This window comes from Panthera tigris, chromosome E3, assembly GCF_018350195.1.
Source record: "Panthera tigris isolate Pti1 chromosome E3, P.tigris_Pti1_mat1.1, whole genome shotgun sequence".
In the NCBI taxonomy this organism is placed as follows: domain Eukaryota; kingdom Metazoa; phylum Chordata; class Mammalia; order Carnivora; family Felidae; genus Panthera; species Panthera tigris.
Genome location: NC_056675.1, coordinates 24,734,565 through 24,761,426, shown reverse-complemented (window position 1 = coordinate 24,761,426; position 26,862 = coordinate 24,734,565). Strand labels below are relative to the sequence as shown.

The window sequence follows — 26,862 nt, the reverse complement described above, 5'->3', positions numbered from 1 at the left end:
GCTCAGATCTTTGGAGAAACGGTCTCCTCTGCGCCCGCCGGTGTTAAATAAATCTCCGATCTACCAAAATCTCCAAGTGCCGCTTGGTGTCTCCACCAGCGTTCCAGCCTGGTTACATAACACTACCTTCTGCTGACCCCGCTGTCCTGCCCTCCTGCCCACTGTGAAGTGGCTTGCCTCTCCATTCACCACCACCTTCAAGCCAGAAGCAATGTAACTCTATGTATTTTCTGCTTATTGACCCAGTAGTGACAACCATAAAAGGAAATTCGTATTCTGGTAACTCAACGGGTTACAACTTAAATTTCCACATCAGGATGGACTTCTGTTCTCTGCAATTCTTCTATTTCACCAGGATATACTATGGTTTAGAAACGAGGCTGGTTGCTACTTGAATTTGCCAAGTCCTTGAGATGATAAACTGTTCCCATGTTCTTCGACTCTATATAGGAGCAACCATGTGTGTTTGTAACACGTCTGTGACAAAGTTTGCCACCAATCACTTTAACACAGCGATTCTTACCCAGGGGTGTATGTCAGACTCACAGGAGCAGCTTTGCTTTAGTTTCCTTTTGCTGCTGTAACAAATTACCACAAGCTCAGGGGCTTAAAAATAACCGATTTATTTTGGAGGTCAGAAATTTGAAATCAGTTTCACTAGGCTGAAGTCAAGATGCATGCCAGTGAGGCTATTTCCTTCTGGAGGCTCTAGGGGAGAGTCCTTTCCCTGGACTCATTTAACTTCTGGTGTCCACTTGTCTTCCTTGGCTGGTAGCTCCTCCCTTGTGCTCACTATGCATCATTCCAGTCTCTGCTGCCATCGTCACATTGCCTTGTCCTCCTGTGGTCAGATCTCACCCTGTTTCTCTCTTACAGGGATCCTTGTGATTGAAGTTAGGGCCCACAGGGATAATTCAGATAATTTCCCTATCCAGGACCCCGAAATTAATCATGTACTCAAACTCCTCTTTTCCCATGGAAGGTAACATTTCACATGTTTCTGAAATTAGGACATGGATATTTGAGGGCCATTCTTTGGCCTCCCACAGAGCCTAAACATGCTTAGACACCCCTCCTTAAAGATTCTAGTTTAGTAAGTGGGGTCAGGACATGTTTATTTTTCAAAATATATGCCTGATTAAGTACCTGTTACCTAGTACATAGTTATATCCTACCTTCAGTTGCTTATAATTTTATCTCTGAGGTTTTATTTAGATGGTTCCAATGCTGACTGGGCATCACATACACAAGAACTTGATGATTGACCATCTTATTGAATGCTCCCGTGCTTTCCAAGTAGGCTTTGTTTTTTTTTTTTAAGATTTTAAGTAATCTCTGTGCCCAGTGTGGGGCTGGGACCTACAACCCCAAGATCAAGAGTCACATGCTCCACTAACAAAGCCAACCAGATGCCCCCAAATAAGTCTTATTCCCATTTTACAGATGTGGAAGTAGACTCAGAGATTGTGTTCCATCTGCCCAAAGTCATGCAGCAAGAGAGAGACAGAACTAGAACACAAACCTTATTCTAGCCCTTATTCTAGAACCCTGCAAATTTCATAAAACCACCCAAGTCAGCCGAATGGCAGGAAAGAAAAGTTCAATGTTAGAGGGGACTTCCCAAGGCTCATAGGTCCATTACCAACCCCTGTAACCTCCACCCATGGAACTGTTGGGCTGAGTGTTAGAATCCCACATGCCCTTCATCTACCTCCTGAGACCTGTGTCACAATTACAGCTTATCCTTACTGGATAAGGTAGATTGCAGACGCTGGGTGAAGGAGCAGCCTCTTGGGATTTGAGCTCACTCCCCACACAGCTAGGCTGCCTCCCCCACATATGGCAGGATGCGTACCACCCAAAGTTGAGAACGTGACTTTCTTCAATCACTCTTATACTTGTTCCAGGTTACCATGGCAACAAGTATTCATCCTAGCAGCTGTTCCACAGCCAGTTAGCTTTTCTGAGTTCTGCCCGCGCATTTGTGGCAAACATCAGAAACAAGTCTGTGGCGGCACGCTGGAGCCCAGGTCACCTTGATCCTGACTCTACACAAACAGACCAATCCAGGGAGGAGAAGCTCCAGCTTCATGATCAAGACACAGTGATATGCTGGACAAGCTACACTATGGTTCAAGTTGCTCTTCTGTAAAATGTATGCATTTCTAGCAAAGTGTTGGCTGTAGGGACGCATTAGAGGTTGTATTTGTTTCCTATTGCTGTTTTAAGAAATTAATACAAACTGAGTGGTTTAAAACACAGGTTATTTTGCAACTTGAATTCAGAAGTCCAAAATGGGGCAGCAGGGCTGTATTCTAGGAGAGAATATATTTGCTTGCCATGCCCCACCTAATATAGGCTGCCTGCATTCCATGGCTTGTAGCCCATGTCATTCTGATTTCTCCCTTTGGGACATGATGTGATTCTGATCTATCTACCCTTTTTATAGGGACCCATGTGATTGGACCCTATTGCATAATAGCCCCTTGTCAGGACCCTTACCGCATCTGCCCAGTCCATATAGACTCAGGGAGATCAGGAAGCCACTTAAGTGGCCAACTCTTAAGTGCCATTTTACAAAGTACAGCATATGCAAGATTTCTGATTCTAATATGTAACACTGTTACAGGATAGTCACAGAAGAGTTGGACTCTAACACCATTTGTCATTAGTAGGTTAAGGCCATATTCTCTTATCAAGCAGTAAAGAATGGCTTTGATGAGATACCTTGAATTTTTAACCTCTGTTACTCTAGACAGACAAGACATTTCATATAATGGTGTGGGGTTTCCTTCCCCACACCAGGGATGAGTTCTACCATATATATCTAATGAATGGAAATTAATATTGGATTCCTCCTTCCAATATATAAGACCTACATTATACATAGCCTTCTTGAGGAAACAACACTTAACACCAGATTATGACATTTCCCAATTGAGGGTTGAAGAAGTCCACAAAACACTGTTTTCACCTCCCTGCCATGTACAGATATTTAATTTTTCTTTTGAGAGAACACACATATAAGTAGGGGCTGACCAGAGGAAGAGGGAGAGAATCTTAAGCTGGCTACATGCCCGGTGCATAGCCCAACTCAGGCCTCAGTCCCACCACTGTGGGATCATGACTTGAGCCAAAATGAAGAGCCAGATGCCCAGTTGTCTGAGCCACCCAGGCACACCCCTGTTCAGACATTTAAAAGCTTTATGACTTTTTTCCAAAACAAGTTCTCATTTAGACCTAGGCTTTTTCTAGTTATAGAAATGAACTCACTTATATTCTCCATTAGTTATCTTGAAGATGGTCTGTTAGAGCTTCAGTGTGAAGCAAACACTAGTCATACTGATTTTATTGCAGCGTAGCAGAAGCTAGGGGACGCTGAGGGAAAAAAGGCTCAGGAACAATGAATGATCATGTGTTGGTAGCGGGGAAAGCCACTCTCCAGCTCAGCTAAAGGGCTGGTGTTCAGCTGTGGAGTCTTAATGAGACTAGAAATGTTGTAATTGCACTTAAGTAAACTAGAACCTTCTAATTTTATCCCTCCAAGGGAGATTGCTGGTCTTGAATTGCATGAGGAGTACAGGGAAGAATGTGACTGAATACCTCAAGTTCTCAGGTAAATTTTCAAGGAATAATTTCCATTAGGCAATGTTGGAGCAGAACACTAGATAAATTCAATTAATTCCTTGGGAACACCTGGTTTCCCTGCCCGTCTAGACAAAGAAAATCATGCCAGTGACTAGGGGTGATTTCTAGTCTTTTAGTCTTGCATAGATGAATGGAGGGGTTTAAGACTTGTCTCTGTAGTCAAGAGCCACTGTTTAATTCTCTGGCTCTACCAGTTTTGGTTAAGGACGTCAAAGCTGCGTTGACAGTAAGCACTGAAGTCACCCATTTCCTTATTCACATCCACACAGACTAAAGCCCATTGGGATTGTGGAAAGGTCCTACAGTTACCATTAAAGCATGACTGTAAGGTTAATGAGGTAAAAACCAAGTAGCTTACTTCAACCATTTTATTTGAAAATCCTTAGTGATTTAACATCATGGTTCTGTTCTTGCGCAGGTAGGTGATGAAGCCTAGCGTTGCCACAAGGCCTGCTAAGGCAGCCACAGCTACCACAGTCTTAAAAGCAACATATCCAGCAGCCCCATACCCTTTTGAGTCCACCACATCTGGGAAGAAAGCAGACATTCAGGTCTTAAGATCATTTCAAATCTAAAGGCTTAAGTTCAAGCCTTAGGCTCCCCAGAGAAGTTAAATTATGCCTCTAATGTCTCCTTTGGGAAGCTTGCAATAGAGTATTTAGTCTTACTCTTTGAGCTAACCTCCTCCTCTCTCTGGTCCCACTGCTGCTCCTACTTCCTACTAACTTTAATTAAACTAAAATCAGGTGGGCTGACACCTGGAAACAATCTTACTGTTCCAGTCTAACCAACATTCTGGCATTCATAGAGATGATTCTCATAGAGATGTAGAAAGATGCACACTTTCTTACACTGTCTTAAGTCCCTAACGAAACTTGCAATTTCCAATTGTAAGCCTAAAATTAAGACCATTTGCGATGAGGATATGGGACGTGACCAGGAACACCGTCTAGTACAGACTCAAATTTGGCAGTAGTAAGGCACATTCATTCTGATCTCATAGTTTCACTTCTAGAAAGATATCCTGAATTTGTTTAATTGGCAAAGATTTAAGAGTATTCTACTGTGACATTATTGACAGAGCTCGAAGTAACCTACAGGTCCTTGATTGAGGACTGTGGCTAAACTACAGCTGTATGCATGCAGTACTATGTAGCTGTTAGCTGTGAGGTGCTCTCTGTACAGATTTAAGTGTTTAAAGTAAGTGTAAAATCATAGAAAGCAGGTAGAAAATATGATTCCACTTGTGTTAAAGAGAGATTTTTTTTTAAGGGGGATTTTTGGAAGAGTACACAAGAGACTTAATCAAGTATAGCTAGGAAGAGATACTCCTATTCTTTCACTGCTTAGAATTACTATAATCATGTATTACTCATGTATGGTTAAATTCAACATAAAAGGTATGAACTTGAGTTCAGGAAGTACCCTAAGCTTTAGCTCCATACCTCTGAGTGAAGAGCTATCTGACAGCAGGAGGATGGGTCCTGGAAGACTCACTATCATTTTCTCTTCTTCAGTGGTGCCTGTGGCTGGAGGGAGAAATTGGAATTTGTGTCTGTCTGACCTCTGGAATAGCCAGTAGTAGAGAGGGGTGTTGATGGACTTTTTTGAGCACATCTCCATCGAGTCCTCTGCTCTATGTGGGTTTTCCCCACCTTTGCAGGAGAGGACATACACCTTAGGGTAAGAATAGGATGAAATCTCCAAGAATATTCAAAGATTAAGTTCCGAGTCAACCTGGACTCCAGCATAGTAACTTTTGGGAGTCCTGTTTGCAAAACATCAGGCTCCAGTCCATGTATAAAACCAAATTTGCCCATAGTCTTATCAAGAACTGGTCATCTCAGTCTTATTCTATTGGTAGGGCAGACTGGGCTAAGAAGGTTTCTTGGAACTGAATGAAGAGTCTCAATCAATGCCCCTCCTTTTTTTCTTTTAACTTTTTTTTTCATGTCAACTCTTCACCACACTTGGGGCTCATACTCACATTCCTGAGATCAAGAATTCCATGCTCTAGCAACTGAGCCATCCAAGCACCCCAAAGCCCTTATTCTTAGTTTCTAGTTCTATAAAGACCAGTCTTGCTTTGACAACTCATGGCAACAAGGACTTCAAGTTAGTACCTCTCCTGTGTCTGAATGACACAGGGCAAGTCACGGAACACAGAGGGGAGTCAGCAGACAGTCGACTGCAGATTAAGACACTGCAGTGGAAGTAGACCTGGGGATAGAAGAAGAGTTAAGTGGAACTGATGCACTCACTTTTGACCTGTCCCAGGTGACTTAATCACTTACCAGACTAGAAAGCACTTGGGCCTCTGATACAAAGGCAAAGGTCTTCACATCAAACCTCCGATAGTGAGTAGGATAGGTCACAGAGGAGCCAACTGGATGGAAGGTGGTTCTGTGGTTGTCCAGGTTGTATTCACAGCTAGGAGGCACACATCAGCAAAGATTATCAGCTTCATTTTCCCTGAAGTTTAACTCAGCATCTGCCCCTATTCAGCTATGTGTATTCAAACACCTTCAGAATTGTTCTACCTTCTTTCTGTACATTTTATTTACTTCTGACATCGCATCTCCACCAATATTAAGTCAGGAGTTGTATATGCTAGTTGTTTTTCAAACGTGCATTAATAAAATTTAAGTACCTATTTGTTTGCCAGCTAAACTTATCAAGAACCTCCAGTTTTATATGTGTGTTTTCATCGGACATTGGCTTAATCCTTCCATACATATCTGAGTACCTATTTTATCCCAGGCAGTTAGTATAGATCAGGGACAAGGAAAGTAGAGAATTGGGGTGCCAGAGTGGCTCACTTGGTTGAGCAACCAACTTTGGCTCAGGTCATGATCTCATAGTCCAGGAGTTTGAGCCCCTCATCAGGCTCTGTGCGGGCAGCTCAGAGCCTGGGGCCTGCTTTGGATTCTGTGTCTCTCTCTGCCCATCCCCCCTCACTTCTCTCTCTCCTCTCTCAAAAATAAATAAAACACTAAAAAAATAGTAGAGAACTACTATTTTACCTCTGATGATACAAGAGGTTGGTAGCTGTAGAGAAAATCTTATGTTAGGTGGGCTACATGTAGTCCTGGACCAAGAGTGTACCTGGAGTTTAAGAGCTTAGGAACAGATTATAAGGGCTTCAAGGAAGATAATCTATGGTTTCTATACAGATGAAGACCCTTGAGGGCAGAGCTGGGAGGACAGCCACCAATTCACATGTGTCTAGTCACAGCTTCAGAGCATTATGGATTGAGTCAGATAGGCATTTAAATCCCACTATTTACTACATCTTATTTTGGCTAATCATTTAAGCAGCCAGCTTGGGATTTATCACGAAGTGGGGTGGCTAGTGTCTTCATAGCGTGAGGAGATTCAACTAATGCATGCTGAGTACATAGCACCTTGCTTGGAACATGGGTGAATAGGAACTGGCAATCTCTTCTTTCTAGATCAAGAGTATTAGAGCCTGGCATCCTTGAAGAGGAACCCATTCTTTTAGATTCAAGGTTAAGAGCAAAATATATCATCCTATTGGACCAATGACTGGTTACTAATGAGTACCAAAATCAGCACTTTTGTGACCTAGTACTCTTCTGAAACCCTAGAGGGTTTTATCTTCTCACTGGCCTTTTTTTTCTAAACTTTTTAAAAGTAATCTCTACACCCAACACGGGCCTCACACACAATCCTGAGATCAAAAGTCGCATGCTGTACTGAGCCAGCCAGGAGTCTCTTCACTGGTGTTTTGATTAGCTGAGCTACCTTATCTATAGAGAATACCTACCCATCCATGATAATATTCCACTGGGGGACAGAGGCTGGGTCCACTGTGGGTGTTGCCCAGCAGTCATCTAAGACCAGCTTGATGTTGGGGTCAGACCTATTTAGGACTCTCACTTCCAGATAAATTGGTTGGCGGAGGTATCTCACCACAGGGTACTCCTTCTCCCCGTAAGGTTGGAGGTAGGATTTATCTGAAATGGAATTGAGACCTCTTCAGTATTCAAGTGGTTGATGGTTTCAATAGGAGCTAAAGCATCACTAATGTTCCATTAGTCTGGCATCATCACAAAGTTCAGGTTAGGGAAGATTTACCTCAAAGGATTTCAGCAGGTTTTTTAAAAAAATTTTTTCAGTTTTTTTTTTTTTTTTTTTTTTTGAGAAAGAGAGGAGGTGAGCAAGGGAGGAGTAGATAGAGGGAGACAGGATCCAAAGCAGGTTCTGCACTGTAAGCAGAGCAGGGCTGGAACTCAGTAACTGTAAGATCATGACCTGAGCCAAAGTTGAACACTTAACCAACTGAGCCACCTAAGTGCCCCAAGCAGATTTTTTAGGTTGTAACATCTCACCTGGGTAGGTTTGCAGGATTAAGGCAAGTGGACCTGGCCTCACTGAGGCCTCTGGAGGAGGAAGACTTTGGACTCTGGTATTTATTAGCAGGTCCCCTTTGCTGTAATGGCACTTCACTGTCATTCTGTAAGACATTAGGGGAGGGGCAAGGTGGTACAGAAGAATTTTAGGTTAGGATCCTGCTTGAATTTCATCTGGAGCTTAACAAGTAGCAATTTAATCATACCTGAATTCACTATCTCTAGAAATTGTGCTTGGAGGAAGATCCGCCCAGACAGCATGTATTTCATTTTCATAGATGACTTTGCCTTCCTTGAACTTAAAGTGGGATAAAGGTTAGAAGCTACTAACAAGTGACCTTGAAGTCAAGCCCTAGCATTCCATAGTCTGCCAGCACTAACCGTATGTCTTGTCCCGCATCCATTCAGGGGTATGTGAAACAGTATCAGCCCTTGAGATGCAGCTTGGAAGGTAGGTTGGCAGGATGAGTCTCCCACCCTTAGGGTTTCTAAGTTGAGAGCTGGTTTTGTCTGGTGACTGTAGACCTTTATATCCATAAACCCATCCTGAGTACACACGTCACCTGTAACTAGATGGTGGTTAGAGTTTAAAGTAGTTTGTCTGCCAGGTGAATGGTATTTACCAACATTGAAGAGTGGATGAGGAGATCTAGGAGAAACCCTTGAGGGGCTCAAGTTATTCATGGATCAGATTATAGCTTAAAGTGTAATGCCTTGTATCATCATGTCCCTTATTTCAAGACTCACAAATCCTGAGTGGTTTGGGGAGGGCAAGGATGGAGGGTAGTGGATGCAGGAGCTAGTTTTCTTATTGGCTGGACTGGATACAGGTTATTAAGTAAGAGTAGCACAGGGGCAGAGGCAATACTGAAGAAATACTTACTCCCTGTTTTTGAGCCACCTATCAGCATTTGGGGGAAGTCTTTTCAACTTTTGTAGCCCTTATAGTTACAGGTTTGAATCAATCTTACTTAGATGGTGGACTCAGGCTCCTAGACCACAATACATCCAGGCTACTTAAACATGGATCCCTTATACATACAGGTACCTATCACTGTCTTTTGGAGAGCTTATCTACTTAGGATGCTGTTTTAGTAGCTATACTAAGATTTCTGATCTGATCAGTTTCCTCAGTAGAAGCAATACAGAGCCCTAACTTCTATACCCATTCTGACCTACAGAAAGGCTAAGGGAGAAATACTGTAGAAAAGCATTTTTCTTGGAAATGTTTTTACCTATAGAAACTGGTGACTCACAGACACACTCAGGATAAAGCACCGTGGATATAGTCTCTTGTGTAAAGGCAAAGGTCAGCTTGAGTGAAGCTAAGTACAACTGATAGGGTAGGCATTTTTCAGAGAACTGCAAGGAGAGAAGAATATCAATTAGCAGCCAGAGCCTTGGGGGCCCACAACAGTCCCAGTGAAACAGGAAGGAAGTACACTGAATACCTGTAGGGCACACTCTAGAATTAATCTGGATTCCCTTCAAACCACAACAAGCAAGATCCTATCACTTCTCCAGATCAGGATGCTTTCCTAGGCAGGAAATTTATTGCTTTAAACTCATGCCCTGAAATACCCAGCTCTGCATGCTCTTTGTACTTTTCACTGAAGCCTGAATTTACAGATCAAATTCCAAAGAGTGGAGTGCTCTGCCAAGCTAGGTCTGATTAATCAAGCATTCTACAAATGTTGTCAGATGTTATTGCGAAACACACTACCCCAACCTAAGATGACTCTCTGGTGTCCCTGGCAATTCCATCAGTCAAGACTGGCCTCCAAGTTAACAGTTCAGGACACTTTTGTTTGGATCAAACTGTCCTGCTTTTAGTAGGGCATAGGAGGGTCATCATTAACAACTTACAATCAGTTCGATGAGCTGAGTTAAACTCACTCACACACACACACACACACACACACACACACACACACACAATGAAACACACAAAAAACCCCACATAGGAATACTTCCATTGCAGCGGTTTAGGAGGCTGTATGTTTCAGAGTAAATTTCAGTTACTGGAGAATTCGCTTAGGCCAAGTGATCAAATGAGGCCTTCGAGTTTGCATCCATTCTACTGACAGTTTATGGACAAGTCATGAGCTGTATCAGGGTTATTTAACGACTGTGCTTCAAGTCTGGCTTCCTTTAAGCCTAACTGTTCATGATAGGAACGTACTTCCATTTTGAGAAGAGTTTTGCTGAAGTGCAATGTCAAGCCACTTGATTCTTCTTTATCAATCCCATTGTTGTGCAGCTGGCTTACAGCAAAGTTCCTATTTTCAAAGCTCACAGATTTTAACTTCCCAGGAAACTCCGGTATGGTCAGAGTCACATGTGTGGCGTTACAGGTCACAGCATCTAGAACGAATGGCCAACACAATGCCCATGATCAGCTTTAAGCCCCTAGAACAGTGTCTCCCACAACTGGAGTTGCCCCTTCCTGTATGTCATGGCCTTACCTGACATACAAAGCACTCTTGTTGTTAAGATGATCTTCTGCCCAAGAGATTCATGTATCAACTTCAGAGGCACCATGTAGAGGTGACTGTTACCTTGCTGAGGGTGGGGTGGGGAGAGAACGTTTTTCCAACATTGGTTTACTTGAATTTCTAACAAATGCTCTAGGAGTCATCAGGGCAAATATATACTCAAGTATTGGGCACTATTTTGGCCCAAATAGAATTTAAGCCTTTTGTCCAATGACTGTTGATCAGATGTTCTAGTTTTTAAATCTTATGTCTCCTAACCTCTGGCCAGTCAGTATTGTCTACTGGTAGGACCTATACATCACTCCTAGGCAGATGTGAACAAAAGCTGGTTTTATCTTAACAGCATTCAGAGGAAATGTTTGTAAAACTCAGCAATCTGTTTATATTCTCTGTGTAACAGGACTGTTCTTGTTAAAATGGCTGACATTTAAGCGCTTATCTGCTAGGACCTGTTTAAAGTACTTTCACACATTAACTCATTTAACTTCATGTCTTCATTGTTGGCCCTCAAAGCACCAATTTCTACAATCAATCATTGTCCTATGATGTGTAACAACAACATCTTAATTCCTCAAAGACCTTCATGGTACCCTAGATCACATTATAGAGTAGATCTAGATAGATCTATGGGAAGAACACATCTGTTTTGTTCACCCTTTTATCTTTCATACTCAGTGCAGCACCTAGCACATGGGAGGCATTAAGATACCTGTTCTATCAATTGTATTCTCATTTATTTTGAAGACATGGTTGAGACCATGCTTAGACTTTGAATATTGGTCTGTCCTTTGGTGGTGGTACAAGAAGATTCATACCTACCATGTAGTGAGTCACTCCAGTGGCATTGAATGACACCTGGAAGGTGATCTTGTGGTTATCAAACAGGATATCGTATCCTTGTCTCAAGACATCCTTAAGAGTCAGAGTTTTGGCTTTTGTACCATCACCAACCTCAATGCTCCATCCCATCAGATTCTTGGTATCCTAAAGATACAAGTTTGATTTAGAGGGCTGGTGCTCACCTTAACTCCAAGACTATTTGTCTACTTAATATTTTAGTCAAGATTGAAGTTAGGTCACTTCTACTCTAGAACTAAAGGTTACTTAGGTCTGTCATTTAACAGGTGACTTTCATACCGTATTTTCATCAGCCAGGCCAGGAATGACATTAAAGGTAAACTGGAAAGAAAAAGAAAAGAAACCATGATGTGAGGCTTTGATTTGGCAGAGAAGGTTTCTGAAATCATGCCACCTGTCAATATGTGTAGAACACCCAGAGCAACTGCTGTGTACTTCTACCAAGAGGTCTGGTTGTGGGGTAAGAAGAGGCACCAGTCCAGTCATGAAAACTAGCTGTGCCCTTAGACATCATTTCATCTCCAGGCTTCCGATGACCAAAAGCAATTGCAAGATCGCAACTCTCTTCCAGTTTTCAATTGGGACACTAAGTTCTTAGATGCTCATTTTTTCCCTTTGTCCACAGAAATCAAGCATTCAGTCAAGTCATGGCTTTTTATCATTGTTATAATCAAGGATGAATTTATTTTCCCATTGTTGATATTAGTTATGTCAGACTATAAAATCCCAGAGTAGGAGATTGGGCTATTTTGCTTTTTTACTGTATCTTAGCATCTGGCACAGAACCTGGCACATCATGGGCATTCAGTTTGTCATATGTTTTTTAATGTGATTGCAGCTACCAATGTAATCCTTTCTATTGCCAGGTATATGATGTGCTGAGCACTGTATATACCCTCTCAGTTAATTCTCAGGGCCATCCTTTGAGTTAAGTACTATTGTCCCCTGCTTAAGACTTGGAAACTAAGACTCAATATGGTCAAGAAATGAATCCAAAGCCACATCAATTAGTGGTGAATACCAGATTGTAATCCTGATCCTGTTCCTAACACCAGCTCTGTGTAGACCACCACATTTCCCCTGCAGTAACCATGAGAAGCCATCAGTCTGCTTCACTCACAGACATGGAATCCTTTGTGCAGATAGTGGATCCTGCATGCTCATGGGTTTCTTCTGCTTGCATAACTGGACAGTTGATCTGATACATCAAACTGTTATGTTTTGAAGCAGCATTGTGGTCCTTGAGTCTGATGATCATCCGGTGCTGGCCAAGCTGTGTACAAAGGCATAGCAACAACAGTAAGTGCTGGTACCTTGGTGGGAAAGGTGATTCCAGAAGACCATTGGATCCAGCTGAATGGCCAGACTCTTGAGGTTACTAGTACCACAGGTTCTGAAAAGTAACCATTCCTATACAAAGATAGGATATTTGAAAGCACTAGCTATAGCCTAGTTAAGACTCCTGTCTTGGCAGAAAATAGTTTATTGAGCTTCAGGGATTAGAGTTCAGGTTTTGATTTGACATTTACCTTTGAATATCGTGGTTCCAGCTAATTTGGCACCTCTGCCCAAGTCAAACAAATATTGAGCACGTATTTATCAGCCATTGTTTGGGTGCTAGACAGGGCCATCTTTGGTATTTTCCCCTCGTTTAGGGAACTCAGTCTCAAGCAAAGGACAGCCACCTTTTTTCTATTAACTATTAATAAGTATTTTAGGATTTTAAAGCCACATACAATTTCTAACATGTACTTTTTTAACGTTTTTTTTATTTTTGAGACAGAGAGAGACAGAGCATGAACAGGGGAGGAGCAGAGAGAGAGGGAGACACAGAATCGGAAGCAGGCTCCAGGCTCTGAGCCGTCAGCCCAGAGCCCGTCGCGGGGCTTGAACTCACGGACCGTGAGATCGTGACCTGAGCCGAAGTCGGACGCTTAACCGACTGAGCCACCCAGGCGCCCCTAACATGTACTTTTTAAGTCTTTAAAAACCATCCTTAGCTCAAGGACTATCACACACATGCATACATGCACATCATGGGCTCAATGTGGCCATCCACAGTTTGTAGTTGGCAGACCCTTGGTCTAAAGCAAACTCTAGCCTCTCTGCAAGTTGGCAAAGGCCATCTCCGAAAGGAAAAATTAATTACTGGAGATTTTCACTGCAGAGTTGGATCAAGTAGCCAGTTAAATATGCAGATTTCTAAAATGTACCTTAGACCTAAGTCATCAACTTAGATCAATGAACTAAGTGTATACAAAGTTCCCCAAGTGATTCTTGGCTGCTTGACAGGTTTCCTTTACTGCTCCCAATAACCTTGATTGGGCAGTACTGTTGCTTGGCAATAGAGAAAACCCTATTGCTCAGCTGCTGCTTGCCTTCCAACACCTGTTTTTATAGCATAGCAGTGCTCTTTGCCAGCACCAAAATAGCCTTCAGTTGCCCATGGAGGTTACTGATCAGAATATCTCATTTTAAACATTTGTTGTATCTTACTGCTGTGCCAAGTTCTTCATCTGTATCTTATTAATTTTTAGGTGCCCTGTAGAAAAGGTACCATAATCCCCCTTTTGCAATGAGCAAGCCAAGGCTTAGAAAGGTTAGCTTACTTGCTCAAGATCACAACTTGAGAGTGGCAAAGCCAGAACTCATACCAAGGCCCTAACTTCAGGGTTTTTCATTTTCAGCATTATTGACATTTCAGGACTGGTAATTCCATGTTAAAGGGAGCCACCCTGTGCAATGTAGGCTTTTTAGCACCAACTGTGGCTTGTACCTGCTAGATGCCAGTGGCAGACAGCCCCCTACACCAGTTGTGACAGCCAGGAAGGTCTTCAAAAGGTCTCCAAACATTGCACAATGTCCTCTTGGAAGACAAAACTAAACAACTCCCCCCAACCCCCCAAAATAGTAACAAAAACCAACCAACCAACCACCACCACCACCACCACCACCACCACCACCACCACCACCACCCACCTTTGATTGAGAGTAACTGCTCTACTCTAAAGCCAAATCCTTAACTAGTAGGGTTACTATTAGTAACTACTAGGTTACTACTTCCCACCATCACTCCTCAAAACTATTACTTACCGTTCTTCTGGTACAGGTCTCATATGGGGCCTTTAAGGTGAGCTTTTCTGGATCCAAGATGTAAGTGCAGTTCAACAATTCAAAACTAAAGGGATCTATAGAAGCCAGAGCAAATTGCCAAGAAGTACATTACAGTAACAAAGTAAACCAAAGCTACATAGCCAAGAGTATCAATCCATTTCTAAGCTCCATCATTTTACTTTTTATTGTCCCAGATGGGTGATAGGACCCAAGCTTTAAAAGATGCTGTGGTTTGCTACTAAAGATTTCTCAGGAAATTCTGAGATAAGACAGGTTTCTAAGGCAAGAGAAGGTCTTTCACTCTTACTGGAATCATGCAAATCAGGGACCCCTGTGGCATCATGGGAATTGGGTGTCAGTTACTTTAAAGTTTGCGTACTCTGCTCACCTGAAAAATAGGGCTAGCCTTGAACCAAGAGTTTTCTACTAAGACTAAGATAAGAATATACACATTACCTACCCACCACAGATGTATGCCATTTTTTGGTGCCAAAATCACTTGGAAATTCCACTGCCATTCTAGTTTCATAGCAAGTGACAGTACCTGAAAAGGAAAGGAAAAGTTTGGGGCCTCCTTGAGCTGCAGGAGGCAGGATTCCTAAACTTGTGGAGCCACCTCTCCAACAGGCATCAGGGAAGAATACCACTTGCAAGAGGAAAACTTTGACCCCTACCTTCAGGGAGTTCACAGATTGGTGGCAAAAACATAACTAAAATGCAAGTTACCAACTGTAGGGAAGTTGTCAATTAAATGCCTGGGGCTTTCTGGAACTCTCCAAAGTTAAGCCCAGAATAGGCCCCAGAACAGGGACCAGGCTAGAACCTTGACAATGATGCTGACAGAGGTGGGGATGGTAGGTCTGTGAAAAGCTGGAGAACAAATGTTCTATCTAAAGACTTTTCAACTTGAAGTTTAAAAAATGCCCAACATGGGGTGCCTGGCTGGCTCCGTCAGAAGAGCATGCAAGACTCTTGATCTTAGGGTCCTCAGTTTGAGTCCCGTGTTAAGCATAGAGATTACTTAAACTTAAAAACTTCACCCTACATAAGCCCAAGAACAATTTTTAAAGGCTAAATTCTACCTATAATATGCTATTTTACATCCTCTTGCCCACGTGAAAGTTTAAAAAACTCATAAGCAGAGCAGCTCCAATTTTGTCTGTCATGTTGATGCTTTCCTTAAGCATAAGCTTGTGTTTGAAAAGGACTACCCTTAAAGATGGGGATTTAGTGTTGTGTTCTGCTGTTTTGGGGGTACTGTAAAGCTTGAGGCAGTAAGGGAATAAAACCTAGTGTAGGTGTTTTGCAAGATCTTTTCTTTAGCTAGTATACCAAGTCATGGGTAAGTAATAGCAAAATCTACTGACTTGATCAAACTAAGAAACGGGGTGAGTGGAGATTGTGACCCATGTTAATGTTCCCTGGCCATCTAGCTGCAACCTGTTTGAAAGATGCTAAGGGCATTTCCCCTCACCCAACAGACATACCTGGGAAGACAGGATTCACCAACTGCAAAACACCTATGGAATTCACTGAAGTCATGAGGATGAAGAGTAGAAAAAGTGACCTGTAGGTGCTAGAAAGAGATTGGGGAGAGAGTTAAGGAGGAATGAGCTTCAGCAAACAAGGCCATTGTGTCTGTCCCTACTCTGCTGCCAGAATTACTCACCTCCAATCTGCATTAAACCAGCTTGAAGGACTCCCACTCTCTCCTTTCTGTCTGGAAGCCATGGCCAAATGTATCACCAAATCAACCAGATAGAGGGATGGGTTGTTCTGTGCTTTTTTTATAGCAGAACATAGAACATGACCCCACCCTCTCCCCATTGGAGGCACCTGAGTTTTCTCCAGCTTTCTCACCTGAGAGGAGAGATTTGGGACAGGAAGGACTTTCTGGAAGGCCTGAAAGGAAGCATAATTCTGCCCTTCCTGACATTTGCCTTTGGGTTATTCTACCAGCTTCTCTGTGGGCCAGCCATGAAACCAGAGGTCACTAAAATTGGCTCCAGGTGAATGAATTGGTGTTTTTCTCCATAACACTGGGCAAAATTAGTATCTTTTGGGAAAAATACAACTCAAGTGTAGAGTGAAAGAGGGTGGTGGATTTTATTGAAGAAAGAACATCTCTTGTTCATACCATCTTCAAGTAACAAACCTTTCCTTTAAGTAAGCCTAGTTTCCTGGCTGTTATCACTACCCTAGCAATGTGCATGAAGTACCTTTACAAAAAATGATGATATATTATTTCCCCCAAGTATAAAAATTTAAATTAACTGCAAAAATTCAGACAATTACAGAAGGATATAGAGAAAAGGAAAAAGTCACCTGTAATCTTGCCACTGCTAATATTTAGATATATAGCTTTATGGGCTCTTTGTACAAACACCACACACAAAAACCAATAACCTGGGATCAAAGTTTAGGTAATGTTTTGTAACCTGATTTTACCACTTTACATGACATGGGCATTTTATATATCAAACATAAAGATCTCCATTACCATTTTTAAGATTGCATAGTATTCAATGTCTAGATAAATCAGCGTTTATTCCTAATGATGGACATTACAAAGACTTCTAACTTTTCATCATCATAAACCATAATACCATGGACATTCTTGTATATTCCCCTGGCTAACCCTTGGTAAGTAGAAATTCTGGGTCAAAGAGAGTAACATTCTAAATAATAATGTCATAGTGCATACCAATTGGGAGTTTACACATGGGGAAATTGAGGCAAAGCAACTTTGCCCAACCTATTAACAACTGAGTGTCAGAGCCAGGTTGAGGACTCAGATTTTGTAAGGCCCAATCAAGATATTTTCAGCATCTCTTACTGCAATTTGAGATACCTAGATTTCTGCAGCCATGTTCAAATTCCGTGCAAGTGGCGGGGTGGCACTTGTAATTATTGATTTATGATGTTGTCTTTGTAGTGTAACTTGAGGGGTAATCTCCACTCCCTGTTACAGGTGTCTGAAATACCATTGTAGGTTAGAGCAGTGTTTCCCCAACTTTCTTGATCAAAGGATTACATGGGGCTCTCATTAATAGCACACATTCCAGGCTCTCACCCAAAAGCTGCTGAATTGGGCTCTCCAGGGGAGGGTCCTGAGTTAATGTACTATTTAACAAGCACAGGTGAATCTTATGATGGGGAAAATTTGGCACATACTTGGAGGGAAGGCACGAAAATGAGTGTTTGTTAGTGGTCAACTTCTTCAATGGGAATTAACCCATTATGTTATATGGAATTGGGGAGAGGGAACAGAAGCCAGGATAAGCAGGTTTCTGGGATTAGAGACAGTGAGAAGATTTAGATTCCAAGCAGAGGCATGGTAGCAATAGTTACTCCTTTTCTCTGAAGCATATTTTCCAAAAAGTGACAACTTTTCTGCAAATGTGAAGGTAATTTCCTACCATGATTGTTAAGACTGTGATGGGAAGGCCGTAGAGGATGCAGTGTGGAAGCAAGGTTCAGAGACTGATGTGTCACTCCACTTTCCCAGGCCCCACCCCCAGGTTCGCTTCTCTACCAATATTGTGCCTTTTCTCCAAAGTAGGAGGTCTTGCCTTGGAAAGGACAGATTTGATCCCAGCCCCAAATTCAGGGTTCTGGGAGACTAAGGGGCAGCACAAAAGCCCTGAGCAGGAGGCATGGAGAGAAGGAGGACCACTGTGGGAACTGGTAAAGGTGGTGAGTACACCAAAGACTAATTTCTTTTATTTATTTCTTTATTTCTTTATTATTTCTTTATTTCTTTTTAGGGTATACTTTTTTCTTTTCAATGTTATTTATTTTATTTTATTTTATTTTTTTAATGTTTATTTATTTTTGAGACAGAGAGAGACAGAGCATGAACGGGGGAGGGTCAGAGAGAGGGAGACACAGAATCTGAAACCGGCTCCAGGCTCTGAGCTGTCAGCACAGAGCCCAACGCGGGGCTCGAACTCACGGACCGCGAGATCATGACCTGAGCCAAAGTCGGCCGATTAACCTACTGAGCCACCCAGGCGCCCCTTATTTATTTTTTTAATATATGAAATTTATTGTCAAATTGGTTTCCATACAACACCCAGTGCTCATCCAAACAGGTGCCCTCCTCAATGCCCATCATCCACTTTCCCTTCCCTCCCACCCCCCCATCAACCCTCAGTTTATTCTCAGTTTTTAAGAGTCTCTTGTGGTTTGGCTCCCTCCCTAACTTTTTTTTTCCCCTTCCCCTCCCCCATGGTCTTCTGTTAAGTTTCTCAGGATCCACGTGAGTCAAAACATATGGTATCTGTCTTTCTCTGTATGACTTATTTCACTTAGGCTACCACTCTCCAGTTTAATCCACATTGCTACAAAAGGCCATATTTCATTCTTTCTCATTGCCAAGTAGTATTCCGTTGTGTATATAAACCACAATTCCTTTATCCATTCATCAGTTGATGGACATTTAGGCTCTTTCCATCCAATTCAGTGATCCGCTTCAGGAGGGGCCCTGCGGCAGCGGGAGGGAGTCAGACCCGCTGCCAGAGGGATGGATCCGCAGAAGCACAGTGTTGGGTGTTTGTGCAGTGCAAGCAAGTTCCCTGACAGGAACTGGTTCCCTTTGGGATTTTGGCTGGGGGATGGGCCAGGGAGATGGCGCTGGCAGCACCTTTGTTCCCTGCCAAGCTGAGCTCTGTCGTCAGGGGCTCAACAGCTCTCCCTCCCGTTGTCCTCCAGCCCTCCCTCTCTCTGAGCAGAGCTGTTAACTTATAACCTTCCAGATGTTAAGTCCCGCTTGCTGTCGGAACACACTCTGTCCGGCCCCTCCGCTTTTGCAAGCCAGACTCGGGGGCTCTGCTTTGCCGGTGGGCTGCCCTTCCGCCCCAGCTCTCCGTGTAGCGCTCACCGCCTCTCTGCCCTTCCTACCCTCTTCCGTGGGCCTCTCATCTACACTTGGTCCCAGAGAATCCGTTCTGCTAGTCTTCTGGCGGTTTTCTGGGTTATTTAGGCAGGTGTGGGTGGAATCTAAGTCCTCCTGCGCCGCCATCTTCCTTCGCGACTAATTTCATTAGCACTCTTTGTGCTAATGACTACAAGGTATTCCCTCTACTCTCTGAGTGGGTCTCTACCTGATGGTCCTGAGGTCACTTCTTACTTGCTCATCACCAGGCATTTCTTGAAGGGAGTTTTAAGTTGTTATGCATAACAAGGCAGTGTTGTTGCCTCATTTGAGCATGTGCCCTCCTTCTGAAATGCAGTTCTTATAAATGACAGTTTACAGTTCTTTTTCATTTATGTTTACATATTTATTTTGAGAGGAGGGTGGAGGAGGGGCAGAGAGAGAATCCCAAGCAGGCTCCACACTGCCTGGACCCTGACGTGGAGCTTGATACCAAGAAGCATGTGAGACCATGACCGGAGCCAAAATCAAGAGTTGGACGCTTAACCAACTGAGCCACCCAGGCATCCCAACAATTTACAATTCTTAAATTCCAAGCTTGCTTGCTGTCTTATTTTCTACAATATAAACATATTAAAAGACAACCTAAATGTCATCATCAGATTGTTAGGTAAGTATGAATATCGTCAAATTCCAAAATGCATCTGGATTCATGTGGATCTATGGATGGTAATATTAAAGATGACCACAATAAAATTGGAGTTTTGGAGTTGTATAATTAATGTTTTTATATTGTACTTAAAAAAAGAAAAAAAAAAACCTGTGTATGTCTATACATTTTTGTGTCTGTGTATATAAATGTATATTTGCATTGAAAGTACAGGAAGGATGGGGTGCCTGGATGGCTCAGTTGGTTGAGTATCTGACTCTTGATTTCAGCTCAGGTCATGATCCCAGGACCATGGGTTCGAGCCCTGCATCAGGCTCCTCGCTGAGCATGAAATCTGCTTAAGATTCTCTCTCTCTCTCTCTCTCTCTCTCTCTCTCTCTCTCTCTCTCTCTCTCCCTCCCTCCCTCCCTCCCTCTTTCTCTTTCTCCCTCTGCCCTTCTCCCCTGCTTCCATGTGCGTGCTCTCTCTCTTATGGAAAAAAAGTCCAGGAAAGTATTTCCAGAGAGCTAATTGTGTTACCCAGAGGAAGAAACTGTGCAGATATACAGGCAGTCAAACCCAGTCCAGCTATGCTGGCCATTTACAACAATTGTTGGTTCTGGTTTGTCTGTGCTCTTCTTCTACTACTGGTTATAAATATATGCACAATATCATCCGTAGGAATACGGAGGTGGGGAACTTCTGTTTTACTGACTCTATTTTTTTTCTGTATTGATTGAGTTGTCTTGGTGACAAAATAACCAATTAAAATAATTTTAAAGTGCAAACAGAAGTAACAGTAAATCTGAGTGGCATTTAAGTGATCAATAGAAGATATACAATCAAAGGCCCATGGGTTCAAACTTCATGATATAAAGGTATAGCACCCAACTGAGTGGATTTGGTAAGTGAGGCTTCCAAAGTCCATCTCCCTAATGTAAAATGAAGAAATTACACCTAAGAGGTTTAGTAACTTGCTCAAGATCTTACAGAAAGTTAGCAGCAGAGATCCAGTAAGGAATCAGGTCCTGATGTCCATTCCCAAGCTCTTTCTAATTCATTATGATTTTCCCTTTCTCTCTCTCTCCCCCTGTGTGTGTGTGTGTGTGTGTGTGTGTGTGTGTGTGTGTATGAGGAGGTGTTTTAAAACTCTGCTTTTCTTGCAGATCAGTTAGCTTTAGAAGTACAAGATGGCATTAATTAGAATTTAGCAGTATAAGATAAATAAGAAATCTAGAAACTTCTACCAGCTATGCTAATATAGCTTAAAATAGCTTTCAAATGTCAAATATGAATTTAACTTAGGAAAACAAGATAGATTATGTCAATGAGAATGTTCTTTAACATCATATGGTAATTCCTTTAACAGTGTAACTATACAATATTAATGTCATTTTCCCCTTGGGATCTTTAGACAGATCCAAGTTGAATAAGCCTCTTGATAGTCATGGGCTCAGAAAGAACTAGAACAAAGGCATACAAGACTTCATTGATCTGTAAATATAAAGATAGGGCAGCTTAGGTAAATGGATGACAGAGAAGGCTCAGAAGTTCTAAATAAAAATCCATTTATATAAAAGTATTAATACAGATTACTCCATAGCTAGTAAAGAGTGCAGTGGTTACCACAGAAATAGAGAAAAGGTTTTCTTGGCAATGCAGCACATTACTTTTAGTTGATAGAATATATGTTAAATATTAAAGTTCTGAAGCTGATGTGAAGATTTGTTGTAAAAGTCACAATCTTCCACCCCTCCCTGTATTCCCATCCCTTGCAGTGTGCTTCGAGGTCAGTTTCTTCCTGTGTCTTCACTTCCTCCTTGAGTCTGGCTGGTTTGGCCAACAGAATGTGGTAGAACTGGCACTATGCCAGTTCTGAGCCCAGTTCTTGAGAGGCCTTGTACTTAGAGATAGATCCTCTAGCTTAACTTAAAATGAGATCTTTAGGGTGGGCCCTAATGCAATATGACTAGTGTCTATAAGAGAAGAGGAAATTTGGACAGAGATGTATACAGAGGGAAGACAATATGAAGACACAGAAGAAGATGGCCATCTATAAGCCAAGGAGAGAGGCCCCCAAAAAGATCCTTCCCTCATAGCCCTCAGAAGGAACCAACCCTGCTGACACTTTGATCTTGGACTTCTGACTTCCAGAACTGCAAGAAAAAAATTCTGCTGATTAAGCCACCGAGTTTGAGGTACTTTTTGGGGCAACCCTAGAAGACAAATACACATTCTCAGACTGAAAGACAACTCTGTGTGACTATAAAATATATACTCTTTTTACTGAACCATGATGAAGGATAGGACCAAAAAAACCCAAAAACCCAAAAAACAAAACAAAACAAAAAGCCAGTTCCTTGTTACGGAGAAGAAAAATGCAAAGGAAAGAGAAGGTTTAAGAAAATGCAGTAATTATACATTTATGATTGACCTAAAGAAGGGAGAGAGTTCCTTCCTTTCTTTTTTTAATTAAAAAAATTTTTTTAAACGTTTTTATTTATTTTTGAGAGACAGAGACAGAGTGTGAGCAGGGGAGGGGCAGAGAGAGAAACACGCAGAATCAGAAGCAGGCTCCAGGCTCCAAGATGCCAGCACAGAGCCCGACGTGGGGCTTGAACCCACCAACTGTGAGGTCATGACCTGAGGTCGGATACCCAACCAACTGAGCCACCCAGGCGCCCCAAGAGTTCCTTCCTTTCTACTAGTAGTACTGCTACTTCTGCTTGACTTCAGCTTCTACTTCCAGTGGGACTACTACTAATTTACATTCATTGAGTACTGACTACAGACCATACACTGTGTGAAGTAACTAATTACTTGCATCAGCCCTGTGAATAATATTACTTGCAATAACTCTGTGGGGTTTTCTCTTCATTTTACTGGTGAGGAAATTGAAGCTCAGAAGTAATCTGCCCAAATTAATGGTGGGATTTAATTTCTGGGTTAGTGTCTGTCAGTCTCTGACTTAAGAATCTGTGTTCTTAGCTATTACCATACTAGGGCTTTGTTTCAACATAACGCATGCTGCTCACAGTTGCATAGTTTCCAGTCCAACTATCAGCTTTAAGAGTGGTGAATGGTTTTGATGGTATTTGATGATCTGCTAACAGGTACTGTAACATCCATCCTTTGTGGTAAATTCTATCTTGAAACAAAATGGCAGCTAATACAGGTTTTCCAGTGATCATTGTTCTTACAACTTTTATACGAATTTAAGCTTTGAGTGAGGACTTGGTCATATGATTTTATTGATTGAAATCTTCAATTCACAGAGCCAATAATAATTAGAAAGGAGTAAGGGCAAAAGAAAAAGTAAATTTGTCTAGGTAACAAAGCCAGTTGATTCAAGTGCAGAATTTAAATTCGTAGCCCCTGCTTAGACTATCCAGTATTCACATTTTAAAGAATTTGTTTTTGGAAACCTTTATAAAACTCTCCACTGTTACAATGTAATGCCATCTGGGATTTAGCATTTATAAAATATGCAGTTAAGGGATGCCAAGAGATTCTTCATGCAAACCAGATGGTACAATAACAGCTCTGTCTGTGTTTTTGGCAGAAAAATAGGGCTTTGAATGGCTTGAAACTTATGTGAATAAATTAAGCCCAATCAATACTTCAGGGACATTATAATTTCAATAGTCAAGTTACCCACCTAAATATTTTCATAAATGTTTTCATTTAGAGAAGAAAAAAACAAAAGGGCAGACAGTAGTTCCTTTCATTGCCTCATGTTTGTATTTAACAATGTTTCTAAGAAAAACAACACCAGTGACCTTCAATGTGGGAAAGAAAGTTTCTCTGTATTTTGAGTGATATATGTGTTTAAATGAGAAGCAGGGTTGTTGAATCTCTTTTGAAGAGGAAAAATCCACATCAAATAGGTTGAAGATTTTGTTGCTGTGCTCAGGAGGAAAACGTACATAAATAACTAAGTGACATTTTCTGAGTAATGGACTTAAAAATGTCTTTACCTCAAATGGTTTGTTTCTCACAAACCCAAGTCCAGCACATACAGTAATGTGTTAATGACGCCTATTTTGTCCTTGCTTACTTCCTATAAGTTCCATGTAACAATAGGACTTCTGTAATCCTTTATAATTTTTTTTACTTTCTGTTAATCCTTTTATTTTCATTAAAATTCATAATAAGATGCTCATTAGATGAAACAATCTTGTTAAAAGCAACGTTCTGCTTGGATCTTTTCTTTTTCCTTATTAGGTAAAAATGTGCTTCCCTACCATACAAGTGAATTTCCTCTATAATTAGGCGTAAATAGCTTTGGAGAACAAATACAGGCTGCTTTTGAAAACCAGGTCTCTTGGGTTTAGGGGGCAATCTCGTTAATAAAAATAAGTGTTTCTGGGCTTCACATTGAATTTCTTTCCCAATTAGCAGTGAATGGTTTTTCAGAACAAGGAAGAAGTTGGGTTTCCACTTTGTTGGCATTGGTTTTTCTTGGGGGTAGACTGGAGGTATCAACTACCACTAATCTTTGTTCCTTCCATCTCTCCCTCTGGGCAAAGGAACACACAAGACTCTGTTTTATAGATAGGTCAGAGTCCTAGGTAAATTCTTCATCCAAGGGCTACTACTTCCTTTCATCCAGGATTAGACTCCATGGTAGATGGGACAGTTGTTTACAACATCAAGCTGTCAGGTGGCAGGAGAGGCTGCAAAACTATAAAGACAGCAATGAAGAATGGACAATGCCATTGCTTTGTGGGGAGGAGGAGACCCTTTAGGGGGAGAATCTTTCTAAGTGTTGTCCCTGGGGGTGCCAATTAACCCTGTTTTCTCTGGGTCATTGGCAGAAAGAAGTGGTGTTTGGGTCTAAGGGACTCTCAAAGTGAAATGGTTAAATGCATGGGGTGTCAGGTAATAAATGAGTTTTTAAGAAAACAAAGGAGGAAATAAAGCCTACCCCCTCTGAACCTAAGTGGCAGCAGAGGGGCATAGAAGTCACTAGCAAGAGTTTCTAAAGTTATTCTAATATTGCAGGTGTATAGGGAGGTGGGAGCAGGACAGGGTTGGTTACAGCAGGAAGGTGATGAGCACCTGACTTACTCTGGATATTTAAATGGACATTTAAATCTGACCCTTAAAGTCTATCAACCAGTGTGTAGGGAAGATATTCTTTTCTGACCTTCAAAGAGTCCAATAGCATACTGTTGGGACAGATTCAAACACTTATTTCCACAAGGCCAATACTGTCAAAACATACAGTCAAAAGCCACAATTGCCCCATAATTATCTAGACTCCTCATGAGCAGTTAGTGCCTAAATTATATGCAGATCTGTCTTAGGTATTTTCATTAATCTCTGCCCTTACCATCTCCTACCAGTTGTGTCTCTCCTTTGTACTTTGAGAAGTACAGTAGAAAATAAGAGACCAATTACTAAGTTTTAGAGCTCTCTCTCTAACTGCACTCTTAGCCACAATCACATGGCTTCTTGGCTCTTCCAGTTTGCAAAACCATACTTCACAGTTTGCAAGGAATTTTATATCATTTCACCTTTACTACTATAAGTTTAGATGATAATATGATCATGAGCAATATCCTCCAATTTTATTCACAAAGAAATGGAAACTCAAATAGATGCAGTAAGTTCTTCCAGAATATATGGACTTCAGGTCTTCTAGGTCTAATTTCAACCCTCTCTGTCAATCTCCTCTTGAGGGAATGGTGTAAGGAGGATCTTCAAGTTCAGGATCTGTTTCTGCTTCACCTCACCTTCCCAACACACTCTTCTTTTAAGGAAGGGGTTTTCCCAAGGAAATGCCAAAGGGTGCCAGGATATTTAAATATCATTTAAAAATAATGGGGCGCCTGGGTGGCGCAGTCGGTTAGGCGTCCGACTTCAGCCAGGTCACGATCTCGCGGTCCGTGAGTTCGAGCCCCGCGTCAGGCTCTGGGCTGATGGCTCGGAGCCCGGAGCCTGTTTCCGATTCTGTGTCTCCCTCTCTCTCTGCCCCTCCCCTGTTCATGCTCTATCTCTCTCTGTCCCAAAAATAAATAAAAAACGTTGAAAAAAAATTAAAAAAAAAAAATAAAAATATTAAAACAAACAGCTCAGGTGTCTTACCATTTCACAGGAGAGTTTAAGTCCAAGTCATGAGCGCTACTGGAGTTGAGAAACTCTTCCTTCTCCTCCATTTCTAACCCTTCTTCCTATATGAATGATTGCTCTGTCCTCCTTTATCTTTGCTTCCATCCTTATCTTTATCATTCTCCTTCTCCCCATCATTATCACATTATCTTTATCATCATCTTCATCCTGTAACAGACTCCTCGTTTGATTGGCACTTAGCTTTCTATAAGCTAATAATATAGTTTATAATTATATACACTATAATTAATTGATCTTTGAGAAGCCCTCTGTCAGATTATATATGATTTTCTATTTTAGAATATATTAATGAATGTAATTGTGTCTAAATTAAAGTAGCTCATGAAAAAATTACTTGTTCTCAAAGTATCCATAATCACATTTAAATATTTCACTCTCTGCAGTCTTAAAAAAATTCTTTTTCCGTCCTTACAAATAAATAATAGTGTCCTCCAGGTTGCTTCTACAGCTTCTACTGGTTCTCATAGAAACCAGAAAAAGGAACAAACATTGACTCTTGGAGCTAATTATCGTGAGAAACTTGCAGATGAAAGCTTTGTACTTTCTCAAAGTTGACAGATAATTTATCTTGGAATAAAGGCTTAGACAAAAAGAGATAAGACGAATAAAGAGTTATAGACTTTGAAAATAGATCTTCCTCACCTCAATTCCATGGACTATTATCCAAACATATTAAAGGTTTTGTAACAATATGGGAAATAGTTATGGTGGATT

At 41.6% G+C, this 26,862-nt stretch overlaps 1 protein-coding gene across 1 annotated transcript; it reads right to left on the bottom strand.

The window, feature by feature from the left end:
- Positions 1–3,509: 3,509 nt before the first annotated feature.
- ZP2 (zona pellucida glycoprotein 2) lies at positions 3,510–16,665 on the bottom strand. The gene is made up of 18 exons (XM_007084109.2): positions 16,158–16,665; positions 15,976–16,064; positions 14,949–15,032; positions 14,468–14,562; positions 12,495–12,647; positions 11,654–11,695; positions 11,336–11,500; positions 10,487–10,583; positions 10,204–10,385; positions 9,257–9,383; positions 8,403–8,590; positions 8,228–8,319; positions 8,001–8,125; positions 7,436–7,625; positions 5,943–6,078; positions 5,772–5,868; positions 5,094–5,177; positions 3,510–4,176 (listed from the first exon to the last, which is right to left on the bottom strand). The coding sequence occupies exons 1-18, from the start codon at positions 16,313–16,315 to the stop codon at positions 4,031–4,033; spliced, it is 2,250 nt and encodes a 749-aa protein (XP_007084171.2). The 5' UTR covers positions 16,316–16,665; the 3' UTR covers positions 3,510–4,030.
- Positions 16,666–26,862: the final 10,197 nt, after the last annotated feature.